We start from the raw sequence: 23,641 nt of genomic DNA, 5'->3' as shown, positions 1-23,641 counted from the left end.
GAAAATGGCTACCTTTGGGGGGGGAGTGAAGGATAGAAATTTAAGAAAACAAGGGGGTCTTCTGAATGCTAGTAATGATCTATTTTTTTTTTTTTTTATCTGAGTGAATACATGAGTGTGTTCATTTTTCATGAAACTCTCCATTGGTATTTTGTGTCCTTTTCTGAATATATATTTTATACCTCGATGAAAAATTGATTTCAAAATAATGTTAGAAATGAGAAACTGTTTTAGTTAGACTGGGGCTGAGTGCCCTAAAGGTATCAACTCAATGAAGTCTCACGGGCAATCATAAAAGGGCAGGTTTTATTTACTCATTAGTGAATTTATTTGCACTCTACTTTTGATTTTAGAATGGACTTGAGATTTGCAGAAAAGTTGCAAAGTTGTAATGGTGGTACAGAAGATTCTGCATACCATTCATATATTTCCCCCTTATTTGTTAACATGTATTATAATAGTACATTTGTTACGACTAAGAAACCAACATTGGTACATAACTGTTAACTAAATTCCATCACTATTTTGCTAGTTTTCCCACTAACATCCTTTGCATGTTCTAGGATCCCATTCAAAATACCATGTTATGTGTAGTCAACCAAGTGTCCATCTGGTCTGTGACAACTTCTCAGTTTTTCCTTGTTATGTTTTTTTCCCATTAACTTGACAGTTTGTTCAGGTGTTTTGTAGGTTTTCCTGGTTTTTCTGATGTTTCAAGGTCAGACTGGGTTTATGACTTTTGAGGAAGAATATCATGGAGATGAAGTACCCCTTTCTCATCACAGCATATCAGGGTGCATGCTATAACTTGATTTATCACTGATGCTAATTTTCATCTGGCCAAGATAGTGTTTACCAGGTTTCTCCACAATAAAGCTTTTTTCTCCCTTCCATATTCTTTGGAAGCAAGTCACTAAGCTGCCCACACTCAAAAGAGACTGAAAATTAAACTTCAATTCTTTTTTAAAATGTCCAGTTTTGCATACAATTTTTACCACATATATCAGCTCAGTTCATATACTTTATAAATAAATATCTTTATTTTTCCTCTTTAGGAGCAATTAAATAGTAACGAGTAAGCATCTCTTCATTATTCAAGGTTTTTCCATTTAATAAAACCTTGTAACGAGATCAATATAATGAAAACTTTAAAATAGTGGTATTGTATCTACTGAAAATAAAAGTAACCGAGTAAGGGAGATGTGAGAGCATCTCGTTTATGAGAGGTAATGGTCACAGTTTCCAAATGTTGTGAGGGAAATGAGTTTGCAGGACGGATTTGTATCTCGGGCAGAAGAGGTTTGCAGATTTGGTGAATTATGCCTCTAGAGCGCCTGTAATTTATTTTCCGCTTTTGCTCTGAGGACCTTACCACCCCTAGGCATCACCTGACCCACCAACTCTGGACTGCAAAAGCCCTAGCAGGAGTATACTACAGATGGCAGGCTGGCGCGAGGAAGGGATTACTCCTGCAGCGAATTTAAACCACTGCCTGCTGGGGAGTAACTGGGCGATTTATAGGGCAAGACTGAGTCTGGGAAGTCTGTAGGAAGCTCCTCCCCTCAGCCTAGGACAGGGCGGTCCAGACTCAGCGCAGCGTCTCAGGCCAGAGCGGCGCCCCACCTCTCCCCTAGCTCCGCCCCTTCCCCGTCTCGGCCCCGCCCCTCCTCGTGGCCTTCGCGTCTTCCTTCCGGGTCGCGCTGGGCCGCGCTCGCCGCCGCCGCCGCGCCGCAGCGCGGGACTCTGGGAGCCGCCCCCGCGCCGGCGTCTCCCGGTGCCGCCTGGGTCGCTGGTGAAGCCCACGGCGCGCACCTCTCCCGGACCCTACAGGGTACGGCCCTTCCTTTACTTCTTCCTCCTGCGGGTCTCCGTCTTCCTCCTTCGGCGCTGGGGCGGGGCCGGGCCAGGGCGGAGCGCCGCGCTTCGGGGAGCCTGGGCGCAGGGCAGAGGTCCCCACCGATCGCCCCTCCCCCGAAGCCCGCGTCGCGCTGCGGAGCTTGCTGGGCACCTGTGAATGGCTTACGTGCCTTGGGTGCTGCTTCTCTGTCCCGCTCTGTCTGCAAGGCGTGAGGCGTGCCGGCGTTCACTCTGCCTAGGGTTGTTTACACCGCGGTGTCCCTGGGCAGTGCTGACCCAGCAGCCACCCCGTCGGCCACCTGCCCGGCTGTGTACTTGTTGCTCTTGTGCGTGTTGCCTTGATTTCCCTCTGGCATCGATGGTTTTTTTACTAATCAGGCCCATGTCTTCAGGGCTTCCACAAGATACCGGCAGTTTCTATGTTTAGGGGTGTCCTTAGAGTGTCGTGTTGACTTTAACCACCCACTGGGCTTCCTTGTCAACCTGTTTACAATGGGAGTGATTTTGGATTGCCTTGATGGTTCCCAAATGCTTATTGTCACATAGCCTCAAGAGGCCATCACTGATTGAAATATATACGGATAAATAGAAAGTTAAGGTGATATAAACCTGTGGTCAGGTAGTGGCGTTGACAGGATACCGTGTTTGGCGTTATGCCGTGGAGGACTGACTCTACGCCAGGGGCTGTGATCTTGCTTGTTCCAATTTGGTTGAGGACACAAGCTGCCTTTACTGCTGCCTGGCCTGTACTCCTCGGTATCAGGCACATTTTATCCTTAAAAAGCTCACCTAATGGGTCTGTAGATCTATACTGCATATTGTAGCTGTTGGTTAAGTAAAGGGACATTTTCCTAATACATCGTCAACTATCCCATAGTCCTTTATTAGATACTAAGTTATTGGCAGAAAGAGACGGTGTACTGGTCTTCCTAGTGGCAGTGTGCATCACCCTATGGTAGGAACTAATTTCTCATTGAATTGGATTCTTTTCATGCTTCTTTTCTGAGTACCAACTTCTTACACTGTCTCAAATTTTGGCTTTTCTAAATCTTCAATTTCCTGCGCTTCTCTTCTGTTACTGACTTGAAAAGCAGAGAGGTCAACTCAATGTAAAATGGTTAATTTCTTCTCTATAATGCTGTGATCTAGTGATGCAGTTATAGTACTCTGTACATGGCATCTTAAAATATTGCTAACTGCTTATCTTTTACTTTGAACATGGTTAGTTAGCAAAAACTGCCCCTTTGTTCTTTGGTCTCTTAGTCTGCCTTAATTTTCCTAGGATCAATTCTGTCTTAACTTAAGGAGCTAACTTTGCTGTCCTCTTAGACCTTTTGCCACATGAGGGGTGTGTGTGTGTGTGTGTGTGTGTGTGTGTGTGTGTGTGTATGTATGTATTCACCTCTGTTTTTTTCTAGTACTTTTTTAATGTTTGTTTATTTTTGAGAGAGCACCTACAGGTTCTTGTGTAGGAGGGATAGAGAGAGGGAGAGAGAGAATCCCAAGCAGGCTCCTGTGTTATCGGCGCAGAGCCAAAGGCCAGGCTTTATCTTACAAATTGTGAGATCACAACCTGAGCTGAAATGAAGAGCAGGCGCTTGACTGAGCCAAGCAGGTGCCCCTCTTTAAGTACCTTTAATGATCTTATTCTTCCCATCTATAAATCTTTAACCTACCTCAAGAATATTTTCACGTGAGAAAGGAAGTAGGGCGCTTCCCCCCACCCAAAATTGTTAGGCAGTGATCCCATCTTTATTTGTTGGATTCTGTTTTTTCCTACTGATAACAAATACTCCATTTATCCAAGGCCTTAATTCTTGTGTATTCTTAGGATGTTTTCTGAACTGTTGTTCAGTGATCTCTGGCTTCTTGTGCTGATACCGTGCTGCTTTTCTTATTCTAGCTTTATAATGTGTTTAATATCTAGTGATTAAAATAGTGTCTGGTATGTTGTAGGCCACTAAATATTTTTGGAATGATGACACTTGGTAGGGGTAACTTGATTTCCTTGTTACTCCTCCCCGCCCCCCCCTAAAGTCTCTTGTCTATTCTTGAAATTATTTTTTAGCTAGATTTAATGAGTTGAATCATTAACCATTGTTAGATAATAAATCCCTTTTCTTGGTACCTCAGAACTCGCCATGTAGAGTTGCTCCTCAGAGTTGTAGGTAGAAAAGCAGCTGTTCAAAATCCTCCTGTCTCTAGACTTTGCATTATGTTATTTACCAGTAAGTGTAGTGTGTCTCGTCAGCTATGACTCAGGACTTTCTCTACCTGGTTTCAGCAGCTCTGAGGGATAAGTGCCGATAAAAGTGATACCCAGGACAGCCCCATGTCCATTTGTATTTTACCATCCCAACTGGACATCTTAAATGTAATGAATTTTCAAGTGCTGCTGTAATAGATCCTTAGAAACTTTATTAGATTATAAAATAAATATATACATTCTTCAAAAAAAGTCAAGTAATACAGAAGTAGCCAGAGGAGAAAGTGAAAGTGTTGTGTGCCCACCTACCCCATAACTCCATTTCCCAGAGATCATCATTACTTAATCATTTGTTCTCTCTCCTTCCAGACATTAAAAATACATATGTATAAATCTACATTTATTTCATAAATGGCACTGTACTATATATATATAATATATAATATATATATAATTTTCTATAATTTCCAGCTAGTAATAATTGATGAGCATCTTTCTATGTCACTGCATTTAACATTATCTTTTTAAAGTCTTTTTGGTATTTCAGTGTAGGAATAACCTAAAATTTATTTAACTGATCCCCCTGTTGATATTTAAGCTATTGCAAATTTATTTCTATCAGAGACAAACTGCAGGGATCATTTTTGTATGTATATATTTATTTGCACTTTTGTTTATTTCCTTCATGTAAATGCTTAGATAAGCAACTGCTGGGTCAAAGGCTGCATACATTTTAAATTATGATAGATTGTCATATTGCTCTTCAAAAGGTATTGGAAGAGTAAATTTATATACTTTATAAGAATGATGCTGCTACCATATCATTGCCAAGATTTGTCACAGATCTGAGATTTTACCCTACTTGCAAGCCAACAGTTTCATGGATACTGGCAGAAGACATGAGACTCCTGGGCCAGAGACAAAGCACAGCAACAGCAGTAATCAGAGTATCATCGTTTTCTTGTGCTTCTTCCTTGAACCCCAGTTTCTGTGGGGTGATGTGATAAGGACTAGGTGACTGTAGCACATACAGTAGATTGCATTATAGGACAGGAAGCCTGAGTGTAGGAAACCTGAATCTTTCATTATGGGCTGCAAGTAAACTTGCTTAACCTTTGCCCTACAGAGAGGCATTATATTTATTTTGCTGGTTAATAAACAAACCTGCCCTCTGCTCCAAAGGGAAACCTCTCTTTACCATGGACGTTTGCTATGTAGACATCCTTGAAAAAATAATCTGGAACAGAGGCCATCAGTGCCTCTGCTTATAAGGCCTACAGAAACATGAGAGACCTGTCAAGAATTGTCTCAAAACATAGGTGTTAAGATGATACCATCATTTTTACTTTTTTTTTACATTTTAGTAATTTTATGGATGAAAAATGCTATTTTTTTTACTCTTAATTTTTATATTTCTTTGCTTATTGGTGGAGTTAAATATCTATAAATGTTTACTGGTCATTTGTACTCTTTGGAACTTACATGTTCTTCCTCTTTGCTTAGTTTTCTGTTGAAGTATTTCTGTTTTTCTTAGTGGTTTGTAATAGTTCTTTACATGTTGTGGCTCCTAGTGACTTGGTATACCATTTGATAATATTTTTTTTTCATAGTCTATATTCTTTTAATGTTTCTGGGAACTTTTGCTATATATACATTTTTATAGTATTTATGTTGTCAGTTCTATTATTCTCTTCATGACCTCTGAATTTCTACCCCAAGATTATTAAGATACTTTGTACATATTCTCTTAATTGGGTATTTTGTATCATAAATTTAGATTAAGAAATAGTTGCTATGTTAATATCCTAAATTTACTTTTCTAAATATCTGGATATTTTTCTAAAACATTTATTTTCATAAGCCATCCTTTCCCTGTTGTTTTCATTTGACACATTTATTATGCTATATTATTTTTTCTTCAAAATTGACAAATTAGTAAGTAAAATATGTTGGTTTCCTACTGTGACTACGAATGTGGTTGAATTCATCCTATGTGTAATCGCTTGGATTTTAATCTTACAAAATACAAAATATCCTTTTTTCCTTGTTTAATGATTTTTTTTTGCCTTGAAGTCTATACTGTCTGATATTACTGTTGGCATCTCTGTCAGTTTTGTGTGTGCCAGATCTATATTGCCCATGTTTAATTTTAATCAGCCTACATCATTTTGCTTTACTTGCCTCTCTTGTAAACCTCAGACATCATATAGCTGGACGTTTCTTTCTCCAGTCTTTCCCCTGTCTTAAACTGAAAGTCTGTAAGAGAATAATTATAGATTCACATGCAATGATAAGAAACAATATAGAGAAATGCCTATGTACACTTCACCTAGTTTCCTCCTGTGGTGCATCTTGCATAACTAAAGTATAATATTACACCTAGGAAATTGACATTGGTACAATCTACAGACCTCATCTAGATTTCATAACTTTCACGTGCTCTCTTGGGTGTGTTTGCATTTAATTCTCTGTAGTTTCATATAGATCTTGTGACCACCACCATAGTCAAAATACAGAACAGTTCCATTACAGAGATTCCTTGTGCAAAAGGCTTTATCTTTTCATAGGAAAATTTAACCTATTCATATTTATCTTTTTTCTTCTCCCTTGCAAGTTTGGAAATTATAAAACCATCTGTATAATTGTTTCCCTTATACTTCCTTTTAATAATATGAGATTGTGACTCCTTGCCTTCCCTACATTCTTAGTTTTATTGACTTGATTTCTTTTTTATATTACTTGTTTTTCCCCAACCATCCTTTTCACCTTCACCAGTACTGTGTCTGTAATGATTCAAATTTGACTATAAAGTCACTAGTGACTTGAATATTATGTCTTTCCCTTTTAAAAATATTTATTTTGGGGCGCCTGGGTGGCTCAGTCGGTTAAGCATCCGACTTCGGCTCAGGTCATGATCTCACAGTTTGTGAGTTCGAGCCCCGCGTCGGGCTCTGTGCTGACAGCTCAGAGCCTGGAGCCTGCGTCACATTCTGTGTCTCCCTCTCTCTCTGCCCCTTCCCTGCTCATGCTTTGTCTCTCTCTGTCTCAAAAATAAATAAACATTAAAAAAAATAAATAAATAAATAAAAATATTTATTTTAACTCTTTTGTTTTTTGATTGGAATACTTTTTAAAGACTGTTTTTAAGGAGAGTTATGGGAAGTATGTTTGCATGTCAAGAAATATTTTTCATTTTTTTGTTTGTTTTTCTGTGTGAATAAGTTTAAGTACATTTTTTCTTCTGTAGAATTTCTGAAATATTACATTATATTCTAGCATGTACTTGAATTTTCATCAGCTTCAGTCTCTTGAATCCATTTTATATAGGCATTAGGTTTCTTGCATTTGTATTCCAAGTCACTTATCATTTTTTCATTTAAATTTTTAACTTTAGCCACCATGTTTTTAATTTCAAAGACCTTAACATTTTAAAAAAATTAGTTCTACTTGTTTTATGAATCCCATACTCTATTAATCCACACGAAAGATAACAACTGTTATTTGACAGTGCTCTTCTATCATTTATTAACTTTTTATTGGAGACCATTTGTTCTAATTGCCCAACTTGTTTCCTGGTCTTTAAGATGGCTAATTCTACTCATATCTATAAATGCAGATCTATGTTGACTGATTTGTACCTGGTTGGGAATCTCTGTGGTCATGAAGGTCACTGTTCACTCTTCTGGACAGGTAATTTCCTAAAGCCAGGTGAGTGGTAGGGGCTCTGTGATGCTGCTTTGTGCTAGACATAATGAATGGGCAGGACATGCCAACTAATAGGTATCTTTCAGGGTATGCTGGTCAAGAAGAGGCCAATAAAGTAGGGCTCCCATAAACAAGCCGGTATGGGGATATTAAATCTCCAGTTTGACTTTGTTTTGGTCCAAAACAAAGACTGAAATCGAAAGCACACAGAACAGTTCCATTACCCTACGAATTCCTTTGTGAGGGCCGTTTGTAATCATTGGAGTCAACCCCTGTCTTTTCCCCTCTCTGGCAACCACTGACCTGTTTGTCTTCCCTATGGTTTTGCTTTTTCCTAGAGTCTTATAAATGAGGTTATACAATATGTAGCCTTTCAGTGTGGCTTCTTTCACTTACAAAATCATTTTAAGATTCATCTGTGCTATTGGCTGAATCAATGGTTCATTCCTTTTTATTACTGAGTAATATTTCATTGTATGGATAGTTGTTTAATCTTTCATCTGTTGAGGGATATCTTGGAGTGATTATGAATAAATATATAAACATTTGTGTACAGATTTTTGTCTGAAAATAGGTTTTATACACTTGAATAAATAAAGTAGGAGTGAGCTTGCTAGATGTTTTGGTGAGGGTATGTTGAACTGTATTATAAACTGCCAAAGTTTTCCAAAGTGGCTATACCACTTTGCATTCCCACCGGCAATGTTTGCAGCATCCAATTTGGTATCATCTTAAAATTTCATTAATCTATAATTAACTGTTCCCAGGTTTAAGATATTAAATACTATCTGTCCCAGGGTTTACCTTTTTGAAATTATGCTTGACATTGCTCTTAAGTAAAATGTTTGCTAGGATACACAAAAATATGCAATAAAAGAAGAAAATGATAAATTGGACTTAATAAAAATGGAAAACTTTTCTCTTTAAAAGATATTATCAAATAGATGAAAAGCCAGGCACAGACTGGGAGAAAGTGTTTGCAAAACATATCTGATAAAAAAACTTGTATCTAGAATGTATAAAGAACTCTTACAACTCAATAATATGAAACCAAGAAAACCTGATTTTAAAAATGGACAAATTAGACATCTCACTAAAGAAGATACAAATGGCAAATAAAGATATAAAAAAATGTTCTACGTCATTAAAACAAGATATTTCCACCCACCCACTGGAATGGCTACAGACTGACAGCATTAACTACTGATGAAGGTGTGGAACAACTAGAATTGTCACACACTGCTGGTGGAAATGTAAACTGCCGCAGCCATTTTAGAACCATTTTGGCACAACAAAACGAAATGTTTATCAGCAGGTGACAGGATATGTCCACATAATAGGTATGATTCAGCAGTAAAAGGGAACAAACTGCTGATACACATAATAACAGGGATAAATCTTAAAGATAGGCTGTGCAAGATAAACTAAACAGAATACAGATATATTATTTCACTTATGTAATTCTAGAATAAAGGACAATCTGACTTACAGTGATAGGAAGCAGATTATTTTTTATCTGGTGCAGGAAGTGGATGGGACGGGACACCTGAGTGGCTCACTCAGTTAAGCATCCGACTCTTGATTTTGGCTCAGGTCATGATCTCGCGGTTTGTTAGTTCAAGCCCTGCATCGGGCTCTGTGCTGACAGTGCACAACCTGCTTGGGATTCTCTCTCCCTCTCTCTCTGCTCCTCTCCTACTCGTGTGCGTGTACATGTACTTGCACCCTCTCGCACTCTCTCTCAAAATAAATAAGTAAACTTAAAAAAAAAAAAAAAAGGAAGTGGATGGATGATTGGAAGGGAGCACCAAGGAAACTTTTGTGCTGAATGGAAACATTCTATATTTCAGTTCTGGAAATGATTACATTGGTATGTGTCTTTGTCAGTGAAGACAGAAAAGGGCAGGCCACTTCTACACCCCCAGTCCCACCTTTAAGCCCTACGGGGCAGGGTCTCAGGCACTACTTACTCAGAATCCGTTGAGAGAGAGGAGGGGCAGTCAGCACTATGCAGGGCCAGGCAGAGGCATCCAGCGCCTAAGAGCAGATTCCCACACAACCCCCAGGTTCCTCTTCCTCTCTGCTCTTTGTGACCCTAGGAAGGGGACATGTTGGGGCCTGGGCCTGCAGCCGGGAGCAAGAACTCCTGACTCTGATTTGCAAATTGGGAGTTTGGCTAATGTTTTAAGGCCTAGGGCCCTGGCACCCTAAAGAAAGCCCTGGTGGTGGGAGTGAACTTCAGTGCCCCTGTTTAAAATGTATCGATAACATTAAACAGATTAAGCCGGCTTAACCAAATGCCAGAATAACCCTAAACTGTAAAGAAGGAGGGGATCAGACCTGGTTTCTCCAGGCCAGACACAAAACTTTTGTTTTGTTTCCTTTTTTTTTTTTTAAACAAAACAAAACATTGACTCCTTAATTCCTTTCTCTTGCTACTAAAGAATGGTCATCAAGTATTTCATAAATTGAGATTTGGTTGTTAAAGTATAGGAAAGAAAGAGAAAACATTCTGCAAAACTAACCATGATCAATTTCTAGTTTAAATTGATTCTAAATCTTATCCCTTGTTTTCTGACAAGTTTATTTGTAATTTGACTTCCTCTGTACTTCTTGCTTAGTCCTCACCGATCATTCATCACCTCAGCAGAAGTTTTGAAATGCTACTTTTTGTAGTTTTGAGTGCTACTTTGATTCCCAGAAGAGAAAGAAGTGCTGTTTGTCTTTGGTTTTCAGGATTTTTCCTCCACCTTTAGATTTTTCTTTCTCAGTGGTTCCCCTGCCTTCTTTTGCTCTAGATTTTCAAGAATCTTTGAAGCTGGATAGGAGGCTCTATTTTCCCAGTTCCTACGCTTGGTTCAGTTAAGAACTCTACACATTTATTCTATATTGGGGCCTTGTTGGATAAAAACTAATCAGAGTAAAAGTGTTTTAACTGGAGGAAGATTTACTTAGAGGAAGAGAGAGGCACATCAAGTAGTAATATTCCGTCTCCGGTAGTCTCCTTACTGACAGTGTTACATTATTTTAATATAGTACATTGTAATGTAAATAATTATGGTGAAGACAGAGGGCTGCTTTGCCTCGTTCTGTGCTCCTTTGTAGCTCATCTAATACCAGAACTGTATCAACTTGTCTTTTTACCCTTGCTCTTTTTTATTATTGCCTTTCTCAGCTTGTCTGTGCCCTCTTGCTCCTAGGTTATCACTTTTTCTAAGAATTTACTTTTCATTCATAATTTTTCCAGTTCTTAATCATCCTCCGGTCTTTAACATAGATTTGGAGTGCTAAAAAAAAAAACAAAAAAAAAACTTCATTGTATTTGAGAAAATAGTTTCCTTTTACCTTTCCAATCATCTCTTTCATGAATCTTTCTTTAATTTCAATCAGTTTCTTTGTAGCCAAGGTCAAGTCTCTTTTATGGGTTCTGGGGCTGCTTTTGTACTAACAGAGGTTACTACTTTTTTACATTCTCTTTGAAAAGTAAAATTTCAATATGTATACTATTCCTTATTGGATGGCTTCAAAGAAGGTCCTACATTTGATTCTTACCTATTGTGTTTCGGTTTTTATTATCCATTTTTTCCCCTCTTTTGCTCTGTATCAAGGTATGGAGCTCCTTTTGCTTCATTTTTCCATCTACGTAAGGTTCTTACCTTGAAGAGTCTCTGGCTTCATTTCTGTGTTTATTTTAATTCTGTCCAGCCATCTCTTCTGCCGGTCTTCAAAAAACAGAACAAGTGCTTCTTGAGCATATATTGGCATGTGCTAGGCCCTAACAGTGTAGTTACCATTCAGTGACATCTCAGAACTTGAGGAATTCATTGTCTGGGAGGGCAGAAAAAATGTCTCACCATGTAAGAAATGACCCAGAAAATGTAAGAGCAGAGAAACAGTGAGTGAGCTGACGGACCCTAACAGATGAATAAGGGGGTGCCAAGTGGGGGAAGAACAGGGGCATTCCAGAGCAGCCCAGCCTCAGTGGAAGACTTGAAGACGCTGAGGTGTGCAAGCCCAGGTGTGGTGAGGGCCAGGCGGATGTTCTACGGCAAGAGTGGTGAGTGTGTAGAAGTGGAAGGGAAGGGGAGAAGACTGGTGCCCAGGTAGGTGGAGCATTCTGGAGTATTTTATCAGAAAGTCAGCCTTCGTTCAGTGGTACCTCTGTATATTTGAGGATGAAGAGGAAGAAGCCCCGGGGAGAAGTGCTCCAACAAGAGGAGGAGATATAAGAGCATGTGATGGCAGAGAAGCCTGGAGGGGGCAGGCCAGGAAAGAGGGCTGCTTCGGAGGGGCAGCTGCTGCCCTGAATTCAAATCTGATTCCATCCACTCTTCTTGACCGATGTGTTCCTGCATGCGCCCGTCTCTTGATTGCAAGACACCTCTCCTCAAAAGCGTGTCTCTTGGTCCGTTTCAGCAGGATTCAGAAATGATACCATTTCACGTTTGGCCTTTCTTCTTGATACCTTACCACATTATGCACTCTTACATTTTGGTATGATGCTGCGGAGCGGCCCCGACCCTCGTTTTCCCCCAGCTCTTCTCGGGCACGTCTCCGCGGGCCGCTCTGCGGAGGTACCGTGATGGGGATTGCCTTCAGTGTCTGGCCGAGCCTTGTTGCCCGTCCTCTTTCCTTTTCCCGGATCTTTTCACTTGACGCGGAGAATCCTCCTTGAGTTTTCAACTTGTCTCTAGCTTCTTGCCTCCCACTGTGAACCTAGCCTTGGCGTGGTCCTGGCTGCGGTTCCTTCTGATTGCCTCCTTTTGTTTATTGTATGAAAAGCCCTTTCCATCCCTCCTCTTCCCTGTGCCGGAGCTCTAGCCGCCTTCTCTGCAGCGCCTGCCATCCTGCTTCTCTCCGCCTCATCGACTCCCCATCTCACTTCAAATCTCAGTAGAAAACATATGTTCTCCCTTGTCTACACCTCTTAATTTCTCTTCTCCGCTGTTACTGCTTTCTCTGCAATTGTATTATTTAACTTTGTTAAGCATTTTAGAATATGAAAGATGTAGTTGAAAATAAAGTTGTATTATAATAAAATCATGTCGTGTAAAGCACGTTGTTTCCCAAGGAGTATGAGAGTCTCAGGATAGAAGTTCAAATGGCTGTCGTTCTGTATTTCTTGATTGTGCTAGTAGAAAAGTTCCATGTGTTGTGGAGAATTTCTCACCTCCTAGCCATTGTTGGCGAGTAATTGGATTAAATGACTAACAAGATAACAATCACCCTATTTCTAATTCTGACTTGTTAAGTGGAAAATAATATTTGTATATGTTAGAGTTTTCGAAATTAAAGGTGCATTTTGAATGAACCAGAAAAGAAAATGCCTCTCAAAAGGTATATTTTGTAATCACCCTTTTGGACCAGTTTAGTGTAACAGACTAATATTTATTTATTTGAACCAGGTGGGAAAAGTCGTTTTGCCTTTGAATCCCATTCTCCCCATAAAATAGAGTTATTGTATCTTTTACATTTGGTTCATTGCCCATTGGGATATTCATTGGTTATCACAAATTGCCTCCATGCCTTGGCTAAAGTCCAGACAGTACGTAGACGATTTGGACTTAAGCATTGGCCATTGCCGCCCACATGAGTCCTGAGACTATGGCTCCAATCCCCTTTTCAGCTTCATTTGCCAGGGAAAAGTAGAGTGAGCTAGCCTTTCTTCTCCATATGTTCTTCCCCAGCCGCCCCAAACATTTTGATGTGTCATCTGAGTGATTGGAAAGGAGTTTAGAATCAATGAAGGGTGTTAACAATGGGTTTGCACATTTCCTTTTTTATTTCTATGCCTTGTTTATTTTCAAAAAGCAGGTTTTAACTTTATTACATTTTTCTGAATAGTACTGCTGGAAAAGAGTAAATGTATTTGCTTTTTCACTGTACTATACACTGCTTTTCCTTCTTTCAAAAATTTCTTTTGTCATTTTTAGCTTTATCTTAAAAAATAACAATTATTGTTATTCGTGGTTGGAAAAAATAAAGCATCCATTTACATTTCTCTTCTACTCTGCAGAAGTTTGAATACATAATACATATATTTACAGTTTATAACTCACTTTTACATATGTTGCTTCAATGTAAAATTTTACTGTAACACAGCTTTAAAATGATATTGCTCATATGGCACTCTTGCTGCTTTTGATATTATCCCATATTCTGTAGTAGTAAAAGCTAGCTGGGAAACAGAAAGTTTGTGGCTTAGTATGTCAAATAGAATTTGGCTATCCCAATTTGTCTCCATCTTTTTGCCCAGAATGATTGTGAAAGTTCACATGAATGATGATATCTTATTTTGCAGATGTATCTTTGGTTTTATGAAATTTTTACTTTCTGATAAATGCAGTTTTATGAAGAAAGTGAAAGAAGCTTATTTGAAGCAGTTTACAGACTGTGGAGTGAGAAGTGATGTCCAAAGATTATAAAGCCAGACCCATCCGTCCACCTTGCAGGTGGTCTACCTGTCACGCTCATGAAGATTTCCAGAATAAAACTTGCAGTCTTCCAGTTGTCTGTCACTTGAGTTGGATACTTATAAATTGTTCTTTATTTCCTAAATTTCATTTTGCAGTTTATTTTATTCTTTTTCTTTTAAGAGACAGAAGGACCAAATAAGTTCTTTGGGAAATTACCCCTGTTGATTTACCTGGGAGCCTATTTTGGAATGAAGTGTATATGATCAAAGAGCTGTATCATTTTAAATTTTGGCATTAAATATTTGAGATTTGTGCATTTGTAAATTTTTTCTTTGCAACAGATTTATACTTGGGGTAGGTGAAATATTTGAATAAAGAAGTGCATACTAGATAATTATTTTTTCCCACACTGATAACATGACCTATACTTTAGCACTTGGTGTTACATTTTCTGAGGTGAATCCAAATTGTCGATTCCTGGTACATCAACTCTAGGAACATGTGCTGCAGACCCACCTTATGTATTTTAATACATGTTTTGTTACTCTTCTCCAGAAATTGTCTTGTTCAGATTGTTCTATTATTTCTTGTTCTTGGAGTGCAAGTTCCTCCACTTAGTGAGTCTGCCTACTGACTGTCCTTCATCGTGGTTCATTTTTTCTTGTAGTCTGTGAGTTTTTACTGTGCCCTATCTTTTGTAAGGGTTTAGTCTGTCCTGTGTCGTGGAAGCATCCCCGCAGAGAGGTTTCCCATCTACCCCTATCAGCTTCTAAAGTTTTACCAGCTCAGGACTACTTTTTTTTGGGTTTTTTGGGGGCCTTAGGGATGGGGTAGTGTGAATTTAGGCCCATGCTTTTTGGCTTAGGGATGAAGGTAGTGTGAATTTAGGCCCATGCTCTTTATGAGGCATGATATATGCCTAATAGGGTCTGATTTCCCTCTAGCAACTTTTCTCCGTTGCCTAAATTGGTGTCCTATCTTCTTAGGCTTCTTGGCCATTGAGCTAAGTTTTTATATACCTGGTTTCACAGATAGGATGATCTTTCCTAATGTTTGGCTTTATGAAGATCTTCCAGAGGTCACCTCTGGCCTGAAATAACCTTTCTGCATGGGTGTTAGAAGGTCCTCTAATAACCATTAAGGCCTGTAACTGGTTCTGAGAGTTGTGTTAGCTTCAGCTCCTGCTCTGTGCTGTTTGTTTCTCACAGCTGTGGATTTTCCTCACTTGTTTCAAGCTCAGTTCTTTCATTACTGTTTTACTGGTTATATTTCAGTGTGTTTGCATCTGGCTGGGATTAAGAGGCACAAGAATTCTGTTATATAATTTTAAATTATTTTAGACTTTTATAGTGTTTTTCTTTGCCCATCACCTTTCTGTCAACATGACAATATTTTGTACCTACCATGTTCTTCGTACTTTGAGAAATGAAGATCTTTGGCTGGATTCCCTCCTTCAAGAAATTTAGTTTTAGTGTAAACCCTTGTGGAGCTAAGGTATATATCTGATACCAAGGTGGTGTCAGAGACTAAACATAGTGAGTAAAGTGGCTGGAAAAGGAATGATAGAGGCAGACAGACCTAGAGTAATACAGTGTTTAGAGGTTGACTGAGTTTACTGGGTTAGACAAATAGATGTGGGTCTAGCTTGAGGAGAACCTTGGAAGGTCAAACTAAAGAACTTAGATTATGTCTTATAGGTAAGAAAAAAATTATTGAAGGCTTTTGAGTGGCAGGGACATTTAAGGTATTAGTCTTAGTGTTAAAGTTTTGAAAGGCTCACCCATCACTCTACTAAAGAAAAGTTATATTTTCTTAGGAGAAGTTACACTTCTGTTAAACTTCTAAACCTTAGGCACAGGCATGAGTATATTTGAATTCCTTGTTTGTGGAGACCAGAGGTACCTACTCAACATGGACAGAGGTTAAGCCTGTGTTACAAACTAATGAAGTTGGCTGGGAATAATGGCAGCTGCCTGGAGAGTATAGAGCTCTTCTAACAGAGGGTCCTTTGATTTTTTAAGGGTTGCAACCTAGTCAGACTTTTAAAAAATACTATTTGAGTATGGTATTGGTACAAATATAGACATATAGATCAATGGAAACAGAAAAGAGATCCCAGAATAGACAGCCCATGCTTATATGATCAATTAATCTATGACAAAAGAGACAAGACTCTACAATGGGGAGTAAACAGTCTCTTCAATAAATGCTGCTGGGAAAACTAGACATCTACATGTAAAGGAATGAAACTGGACCACTTTCTAACAGCATACACAAAATGGATTAAAGACCTAAATGTGAGACCTGAAACCATAAAAATCTTAGAAGTGAACCTAGATAGTAGTTTCTTTGACATTGGTTAGAGCAACATTTTTCTACATGTGTCTCCAAAAGCAAAAATAAACCATTGGAGCTACATCAAAATAAAAAGCTTTTGCACAGCAAAGGAAATAGTCGACAAGACAAAAAGGCATCCTACTGAATGGAAGAAAATATTTCAAATCATATATCCAGTAAGGGGTTAATATCCGAAATATATAAAGAACTCATGCAACTCAATACCAAAAAAAAAAAAAAAAAAACCAAAAAAAACCCAAAAACAAACAAACCAAAAAACCAGTCTGATTAAAAAATGGGCAGAGGACCTGAATAGTCATTTTTTTCAAAGAAGACATACAGATGGCCAACAGACACATGAAAAGATGCTCAGCATCACTAACCATGAGGGAAATGCAAATCAAAACCACAATGAGATATCACCTTACACCTGTCAGAATGGCTAAAATCAAAAAGACAAGAAATAACAAGTGTTGGTGAGGATAGGAGAAAAAGGAACCCTCATGCACTGTTGGTGGGAATCTAATTGGTATAGCCGCTGTGGAAAACAGTATGGAGTTTCCTCATAAAATAAAAAATAGAAATACTGTATGATCCAATAATTCTACTGGCTATTTACCTAATGAAAACAGAAACACTAACACAGAAAGATACATTCACCTCTATGTTCTTTGCAGCATTATTTATAATAGCCAAGATATGGAAGCAACTTAAGTGTCCATTGATAGGTGAATAAAGAAGATGTGTGTGTGTGTGTGTGTGTGTGTGTGTGTGTGTATGTATGCACACACACAGGAATATTATATGGCCATAAAAAAGGATGAGATCTTGTCATATGTGACAACACGGATGGACCTAGATGGTATTACATTAATTGAAATAAGTGAGACAGAGAAAGACAAATACCATGTGACTTCACTTATATGTGGAACCTAAAAACACAAATGAATAAACAGAATCAGACCTATAAATACAGAGAACACTGTAAGTTGTCAGAGGGAAGGGGGTTGATGGATGGGCTAAATAGGTGAAGGGGAGTGGGAGATACAGGCTTGCAGTTATGGTATGAATAAGTGATGGGAATAAAAGGCACAGCACAGGGAATATAGTCAGTGATATTGTTATAGCATTATATGGTGACAGATGGTAGCTACCCTTGGAGTGAGCACAGTATAAGTGTATATAGTATAGTGTAGAGATGCTGAATCACTATGTTTTACATATGAGCCTAATGTAACATTGCATATCAATTATACTCAGAATTTTTAAAAAACAAAAGTAAACAATGAGATAAAAAGTACTGTTTGGTCCCCATAACATATGTCTGCCCACATACTTTGACCCGTAAGCTATAGGTTTGTAGCGTTTATATAGAAAGGGGTCATTATATTTTTACTACATTCTGTCATGAAATTTTGTTTTTTCATTAAAATTTTTTTTAATGTTTATTTATTTTTGAGAGGCAGAGCATCAGCAGGGAAGACTAGAGAGAGGGAAACCAAGAATTCGAAGCAGGCTCCAGGCTCTGAACTGTCAGCACAGAGCCTGTCTTGGGGCTCAAACCCATGAACCACAAGATCATGACCTGAACCGAAGTCGGACACCTAACCGACTGAGCCACCCAGGTGCTCTTGTCATGAAATTTTAAATAAATTATTCAGAATTGTCCACAAGATTCAGAAACATGAAACGTGTTCAGTTAGAAAGTTCTATATCAAATAAATAGCTGTTTATGTTTATCTGTCTAAAAGATGATCTATAATCTTTTTGGGTTATTTGACTTCCTAAATTGGAAATAAAAGTATCTTCTGAAACTCTTATCTTATAGGTAAAAGAATGTGATATTTCAACATTTGAACCTGAAATCAGCATGCAATTTTCAAGGCACATGGATGAATGCCAACTTTTACATTTCCTGTGTGTATCCTGTGACCATTCTCTCTGGGGTGAGTGATTTCTAAGAGTATCTGGCAGCTAACCAGATGCCAGCCAGCCATGGACTGCCCTAACAAATACTGCTAAGAGTTATAAATTAAACACTGTCTGGTGATCTGTGATGTGTAAGGCAGTTAATTTAGTTGGTCTGGATTAACTGTCAGCTCCAGAAAACTATATTCCCATAATGTGAAATCTGTACTTAGCATGTTTGGAGGTAAGTAATAATTAACAATAGGGAATCATTTGTTAAAATGTAAAATTAAAAAATGCCTTAAGATTCTTTCAGATTCACAGCAGTGTTTTAGTGGTTCACCATATATTTTAAATAATTTTAATTCTAAAAGTTCAAGGATTTTAGTATTTTTTGAAAGATAGAACTTTGTATGAAATGGTTTTTTGGATCATATATACACCTTCCATTGCCTTATAATATCAGTTTTGCTTCCCACATAGCATAGAATTATATACATTTTCAATATTTAGGTTTCTTAAAAATATATTTGATAAGTTATGCCAGAGATTTCACATTTACAGTGAGTTTGCTTTTTCAGTTTCATTCTGGGAAATTATATTGGGGGGGAAAACCTAATTATTACCTTATCCATGCATTTTTCTGCTTATTTAAATTATTTTACTTTACCAAGCCATTCATTTTTTTTAGAACATCCTTCAAAGAGTTCATGCGTCTTACTGAGGACACCTGACCTTTTGAAGCTTCATAATTCACACCTAGATGTCACCAGTCTTTCCCATGTTAACCGTTCTGACTATGTTTTATTATATATGCCTTCGGCGCCGAGCCAGGACAGCCACAAGAGGAGAAATGATGAACAGCCATAGAACTATAGAATCAAACAGCCGGACTTCCCCTCTCCACGCAGAGGTGGTCCAGTATGCCAAAGAAGTAGTGGATTTCAGTTCCCATTATGGAAGTGAGAACAGTATGTCCTATACCATGTGGAATTTGGCAGGTGTACCAAATGTATTTCCAAGTTCTGGTGACTTCACTCAGACAGCCGTATTTCGAACTTACGGAACGTGGTGGGATCAGTGTCCTAGTGCTTCCTTGCCATTCAAGAGGACGCCACCTAATTTTCAAAGCCAAGACTATGTGGAACTTACTTTTGAACAACAGGTGTATCCTACAGCCGTTCATGTTCTGGAAACCTATCATCCTGGAGCAGTCATTAGAATTCTGGCTTGTTCTGCAAATCCCTATTCCCCAATTCCACCAGCCGAAGTAAGGTAAGTCTCAGTTTTTAATGACCAGATTTTATGGCTGGAAGGTTTTGGATGTTTTCATATTGGAGGTCTTTTTTTATTCTCAACTAATTTAGACAAATTGGATTAAAAAAATTTTTTTTAATGTTTATTTATTTTTGAGAGAGAGAGAGAGACAGAGCTTGAGAGGGGAAGGGCCAGAGAGAGAGGGAGACACAGAATCTGAAGCAGGTTCCAGGCTCCGAGCTGTCAGCACAAAGCCCGATGCGGGGCTCAAACTCACGAACCACGAGATCATGACCTGAGCCGAAATCTGACGCTTAACAGACTGAGCCACCCAGGAGCCCCTAAACAAATTGGATTTTTAAAATTTTCCTTAGTTTTCTAATAGGGAAAGAAAGATCACACATTTTAAGATATGATGAATTCTTTGTACCTATAACACCTTACACTATAGCATTCATATGTCATGAGATTTGTGTGTCAATTTACTATAAACAAAAAAAGCATGATTTGAACTAATTGGGATGTGGGCCAATCTGAGAAGTTAGTAGGATATATGACCTGTAACATATTTAAGAAAAGTATCATATGATTGCTTTTACATACCGTGAGTAACTCAAAGTAGGGCTATAGAGTAATACTTAAGGTGGGGTATTTGGGGGATTAGCTTTAATATTAGGGGGATGTTTTTGTAACAAGCATATTCATTAAAAACATGTTGCTTTGAGAAATTCATGCATTCTTTCTAAAAGCCTATTTATATCAATTTGCATACCAGTGCCTCTCTTTTGTAGTTCAGCCTCCTGTGTTCTAAAAATATAATTATTTGGGGCGCCTGGGTGGCTCAGTCTGTTAAGCATCCGACTTCAGCTCAGGTCATGATCTCATGGATCATGAGTTCCAGCCCTGCATCAGGCTCTGCGCTGATAGCAGGGAGCCTGGAGCCTGGTTCGGATTCAGTGTCTTCCTCTGTCTCTCTTCTCTTCCTCAGCTTGCACTCTATCTCTCTCTCTCCCCTCTCTCTTACTCTCTCAAAAATAAACATTAAAATTTTTTTTAAATAAAAAATAAAATAAAAATATAATTATTTGACTAGGTAATATATTCGTATGGTTCAAGAATCTAAAAAGTACATAATGCAGTTTTGCATATATCCTGTTCTCCATGTGCCTAAGACCCATCCCTCCTCAAAGAAACCACTTTTATCCACTTACTTTTTTCCAGAGTTTATGTGGATATAAGCAAAAACAAATATTTTACTTTCTTTATACACAAAATAAGCATACTATTCACATTGTCCTACACCATGTTTCATTTAATACTACATATTGTGTCGTTTCATATGAGTACGAAGAGAGAGAAGTTCCTTATTCTTTTCTATAGTTGCAAGTAATGCACAATGTATATGTATCCCAACTTATTAACCAAACGCCTATTGATGGGAACTTAATTTTTCCATGCTTTTGCTATTTTGAGAATTAATGCAATGAATAACCTTGTCATGAATCACCTCACGTGTGCAAGTATGTCTGTGGGTTAAGTTCCCAAAAGAATTGCTGAGCCAAAGGTCTGTGTATTTGTAATTTTGATATATAGTGCCAAAATCTCTTCAAAGACTCTGTTTATTTATATTCGTATTAGCAGTGTATGTGCATACATGTTTGGCCAAAGCCTCACCTACAGAGTATGTTAATTTTAATATCTTTGCTAGTTTGGTAGGTGAAAATGTTATATAAACCTTAAGTTGGAATACTTTTATTATCTTCAAGCTTGAATATGTTTTCATGTTTAAAAGCCATTTAAATTTCCTTCTCCTTGAACCGTCTGATCATCTTATTTGCTCATTTTTCTATTACTTGTTGTTATCAGTTTTAAGATCTTTATATCACTTTATTAATTTGTTCATTAAACATTTGTGTGTGTCTACCATGTGCTAAGCATTGTTTTGGGTATCGGGGATACCTCAGTGAACAATGAGGAAAATAGACAAAAAGCCCTGCCCTTTTGAGTGTATTCTAACTCCAGAGCAGTTTGTGGGCACCTGTTAAACAGTAAGACTCTAGCTGCCAGTGGAGGAGGAGCGGGGACAAGGATCAGTTACCACCTGACACATTGCTTCCTTGAAGACCCTTGCTCCCTCAACTCTAAGGGAGTACCTCCCCAGTGTCAGGAAATAAATACAGCTCGAGCTGGAAACTGCTGGAATAATCTCTAGTTGTTCTTTTCAGAATGAACTCGAAAATTCATTGTGAATAATACTACTGATGAATCTATTTTTTTTTTAAACACAAAACTAGCGTCGTTTAATATACAGGTTTGATTTTTTTTTTCCCCCTGAGGGAGAAGTCCTTTGGGAAGGATCCTTTCTTACATGAGAATTGTTTAATTGGACTCTATCATTCTTTGTCTTTTTCCTACAAAGTTATCCCCTTTTTTCCTAAAAAGCTAAACAAATTTGGGAATGAGATCTATGAAACATGCAGTATCTTTAATCTAAAACATAATGTCTGCATAACTGATTTTGAGTGTAAATCATGCTCTTGGATTCCTAGCTGAGAGTTGGAGTGCGTGGTTGAGATTAAAGTGACGACTTTATTTATAGATATATCTCTAATTTGTTTAACTGAATTTTATCTCTATTCCACAGACAATACCCTTACATTTTAAGAGAAAAATAATTTAGCCAATATATATTATTGCAGAATAAAAAAGGACCTTTAAAATTTTACTGATTATGAAATCACTAGTTGTTTCATTGTTTAAAAAAACTTGTTATAAAATATCAAGAAAGAAAATATATAGGAAACAAGACCTCCACAATTCTCCCCAGACTCAGTAACTGTTAACATTTTGGTGAATTTCTTTAAACAGTCAGAAACATTGAACACCTTCTCTGCCAGTTTGCTGCTGCAAACAAAATAAAGAACCAGACAAACATGACTCTTGTTCTTTGAGTTGTTGTGGGTCAGTCTGCAAGAAGGCCATAAGATCACAGGGAGCGTGTGTTGGTGGTGGGAAGACCTAAGCTGTGGGGCTCAGAGAAGTCTTCCCTGAGGAAGTAACTTAACCGAGAGCCGAAGGTTGAGTGAGGCTTTAGTTTGGATGGGAGAGGTACAGAGAGAACCACACATGCAAAGGCGAAATCATGACATGAGATCTGGGTGTTTGAAGAACTTTCTGACAAAGGTTCAAGAGTGCAGAGAATAAGCTAGTGAGGGGCCACAAGCGTGTAAGTGCCATTCTTAAGATCTAGCCTAGTGGTTTCCACACTTTGGGAATCGCAGGGCTCTTGGATCCAGTTTTCCAGAAGCAGACCTTCAAGACTGCTGTTATGCAAATGATTTGCTCTGGAAGTGCTCCTGGAGAAGCCAGGAGAACTAGGGAGAGGAAGAAGTCAGGCAAGGAGGCGCTTTCAGGTGAAGTCCCAGTCTGCCTGGAGGAAAAGTTATTAGGGAGGTGGGCTCTTATACTCCCGTACCTGTCTTGGGCTGTGGCCAGGGGAGTGGGAAGGGGAATGGAAGTCTCTTAGGCACATGCTACCCTCTGGATGGAGAGACTGTACTTTGAAGAAGGATGCAGGTGGAGGCCCTTAGGAGCAAAGCAGGGAGATGTGGAAGGTCGGCACACAGAACTGACCAGGAGGTCTAAGTGGAATACAGGGAGAGAAAGCTGGCGGTCTTAAACTAGTAAACACAATAAAAATGATCATAAAAACTGATACAGGTTGTCACATTATTTACTTTGCTAAGTAAGTATGCGTTAAAAACACAAACAAATGGAATACATCATTTGTCATCACCATCATGTCATGAAAGAAACCTCAGTTTATACTGAGAAATTAGCATGATCAGAATCTTAAAGAATGGTTGGCGTTTTACATGTATATTTGTGCATATTTTTTAAATATGAAATTTATTGTCAAATTGGTTTCCATACGACACCCAGTGCTCATCCCAAC

At 38.4% G+C, this 23,641-nt stretch overlaps 1 protein-coding gene across 3 annotated transcripts in view; it reads left to right on the top strand.

Moving 5' to 3' along the window:
• The first annotated feature begins 1,679 nt into the window (after positions 1–1,679).
• The window catches only part of FBXL4 (F-box and leucine rich repeat protein 4), an 82,252-nt gene continuing 60,290 nt past the window's right edge, over positions 1,680–23,641 (top strand). Inside the window, exons 1-4 of one of the 3 annotated variants that reach the window (XM_086707471.1) lie at positions 1,680–1,831; positions 7,680–7,753; positions 18,350–18,467; positions 19,121–19,704. In XM_086707471.1, the coding sequence (XP_086563597.1) occupies positions 19,193–19,704 (512 nt within the window). In that variant the 5' untranslated portion in view covers positions 1,680–1,831; positions 7,680–7,753; positions 18,350–18,467; positions 19,121–19,192. Of the gene's footprint in view, positions 1,832–7,679; positions 7,772–18,349; positions 18,468–19,120; positions 19,705–23,641 lie in introns of all 3 variants that reach the window. The other 2 variants (XM_086707470.1, XM_025925244.2) reach the window with 2 other exon arrangements.

Source organism: Puma concolor, chromosome B2 (genome assembly GCF_028749965.1).
Source record: "Puma concolor isolate L17-30 chromosome B2, mPumCon1.1.hap2, whole genome shotgun sequence".
In the NCBI taxonomy this organism is placed as follows: domain Eukaryota; kingdom Metazoa; phylum Chordata; class Mammalia; order Carnivora; family Felidae; genus Puma; species Puma concolor.
Note: the sequence above shows the minus strand (reverse complement) of the source record. Positions and strands in the feature narration are given on the sequence as shown.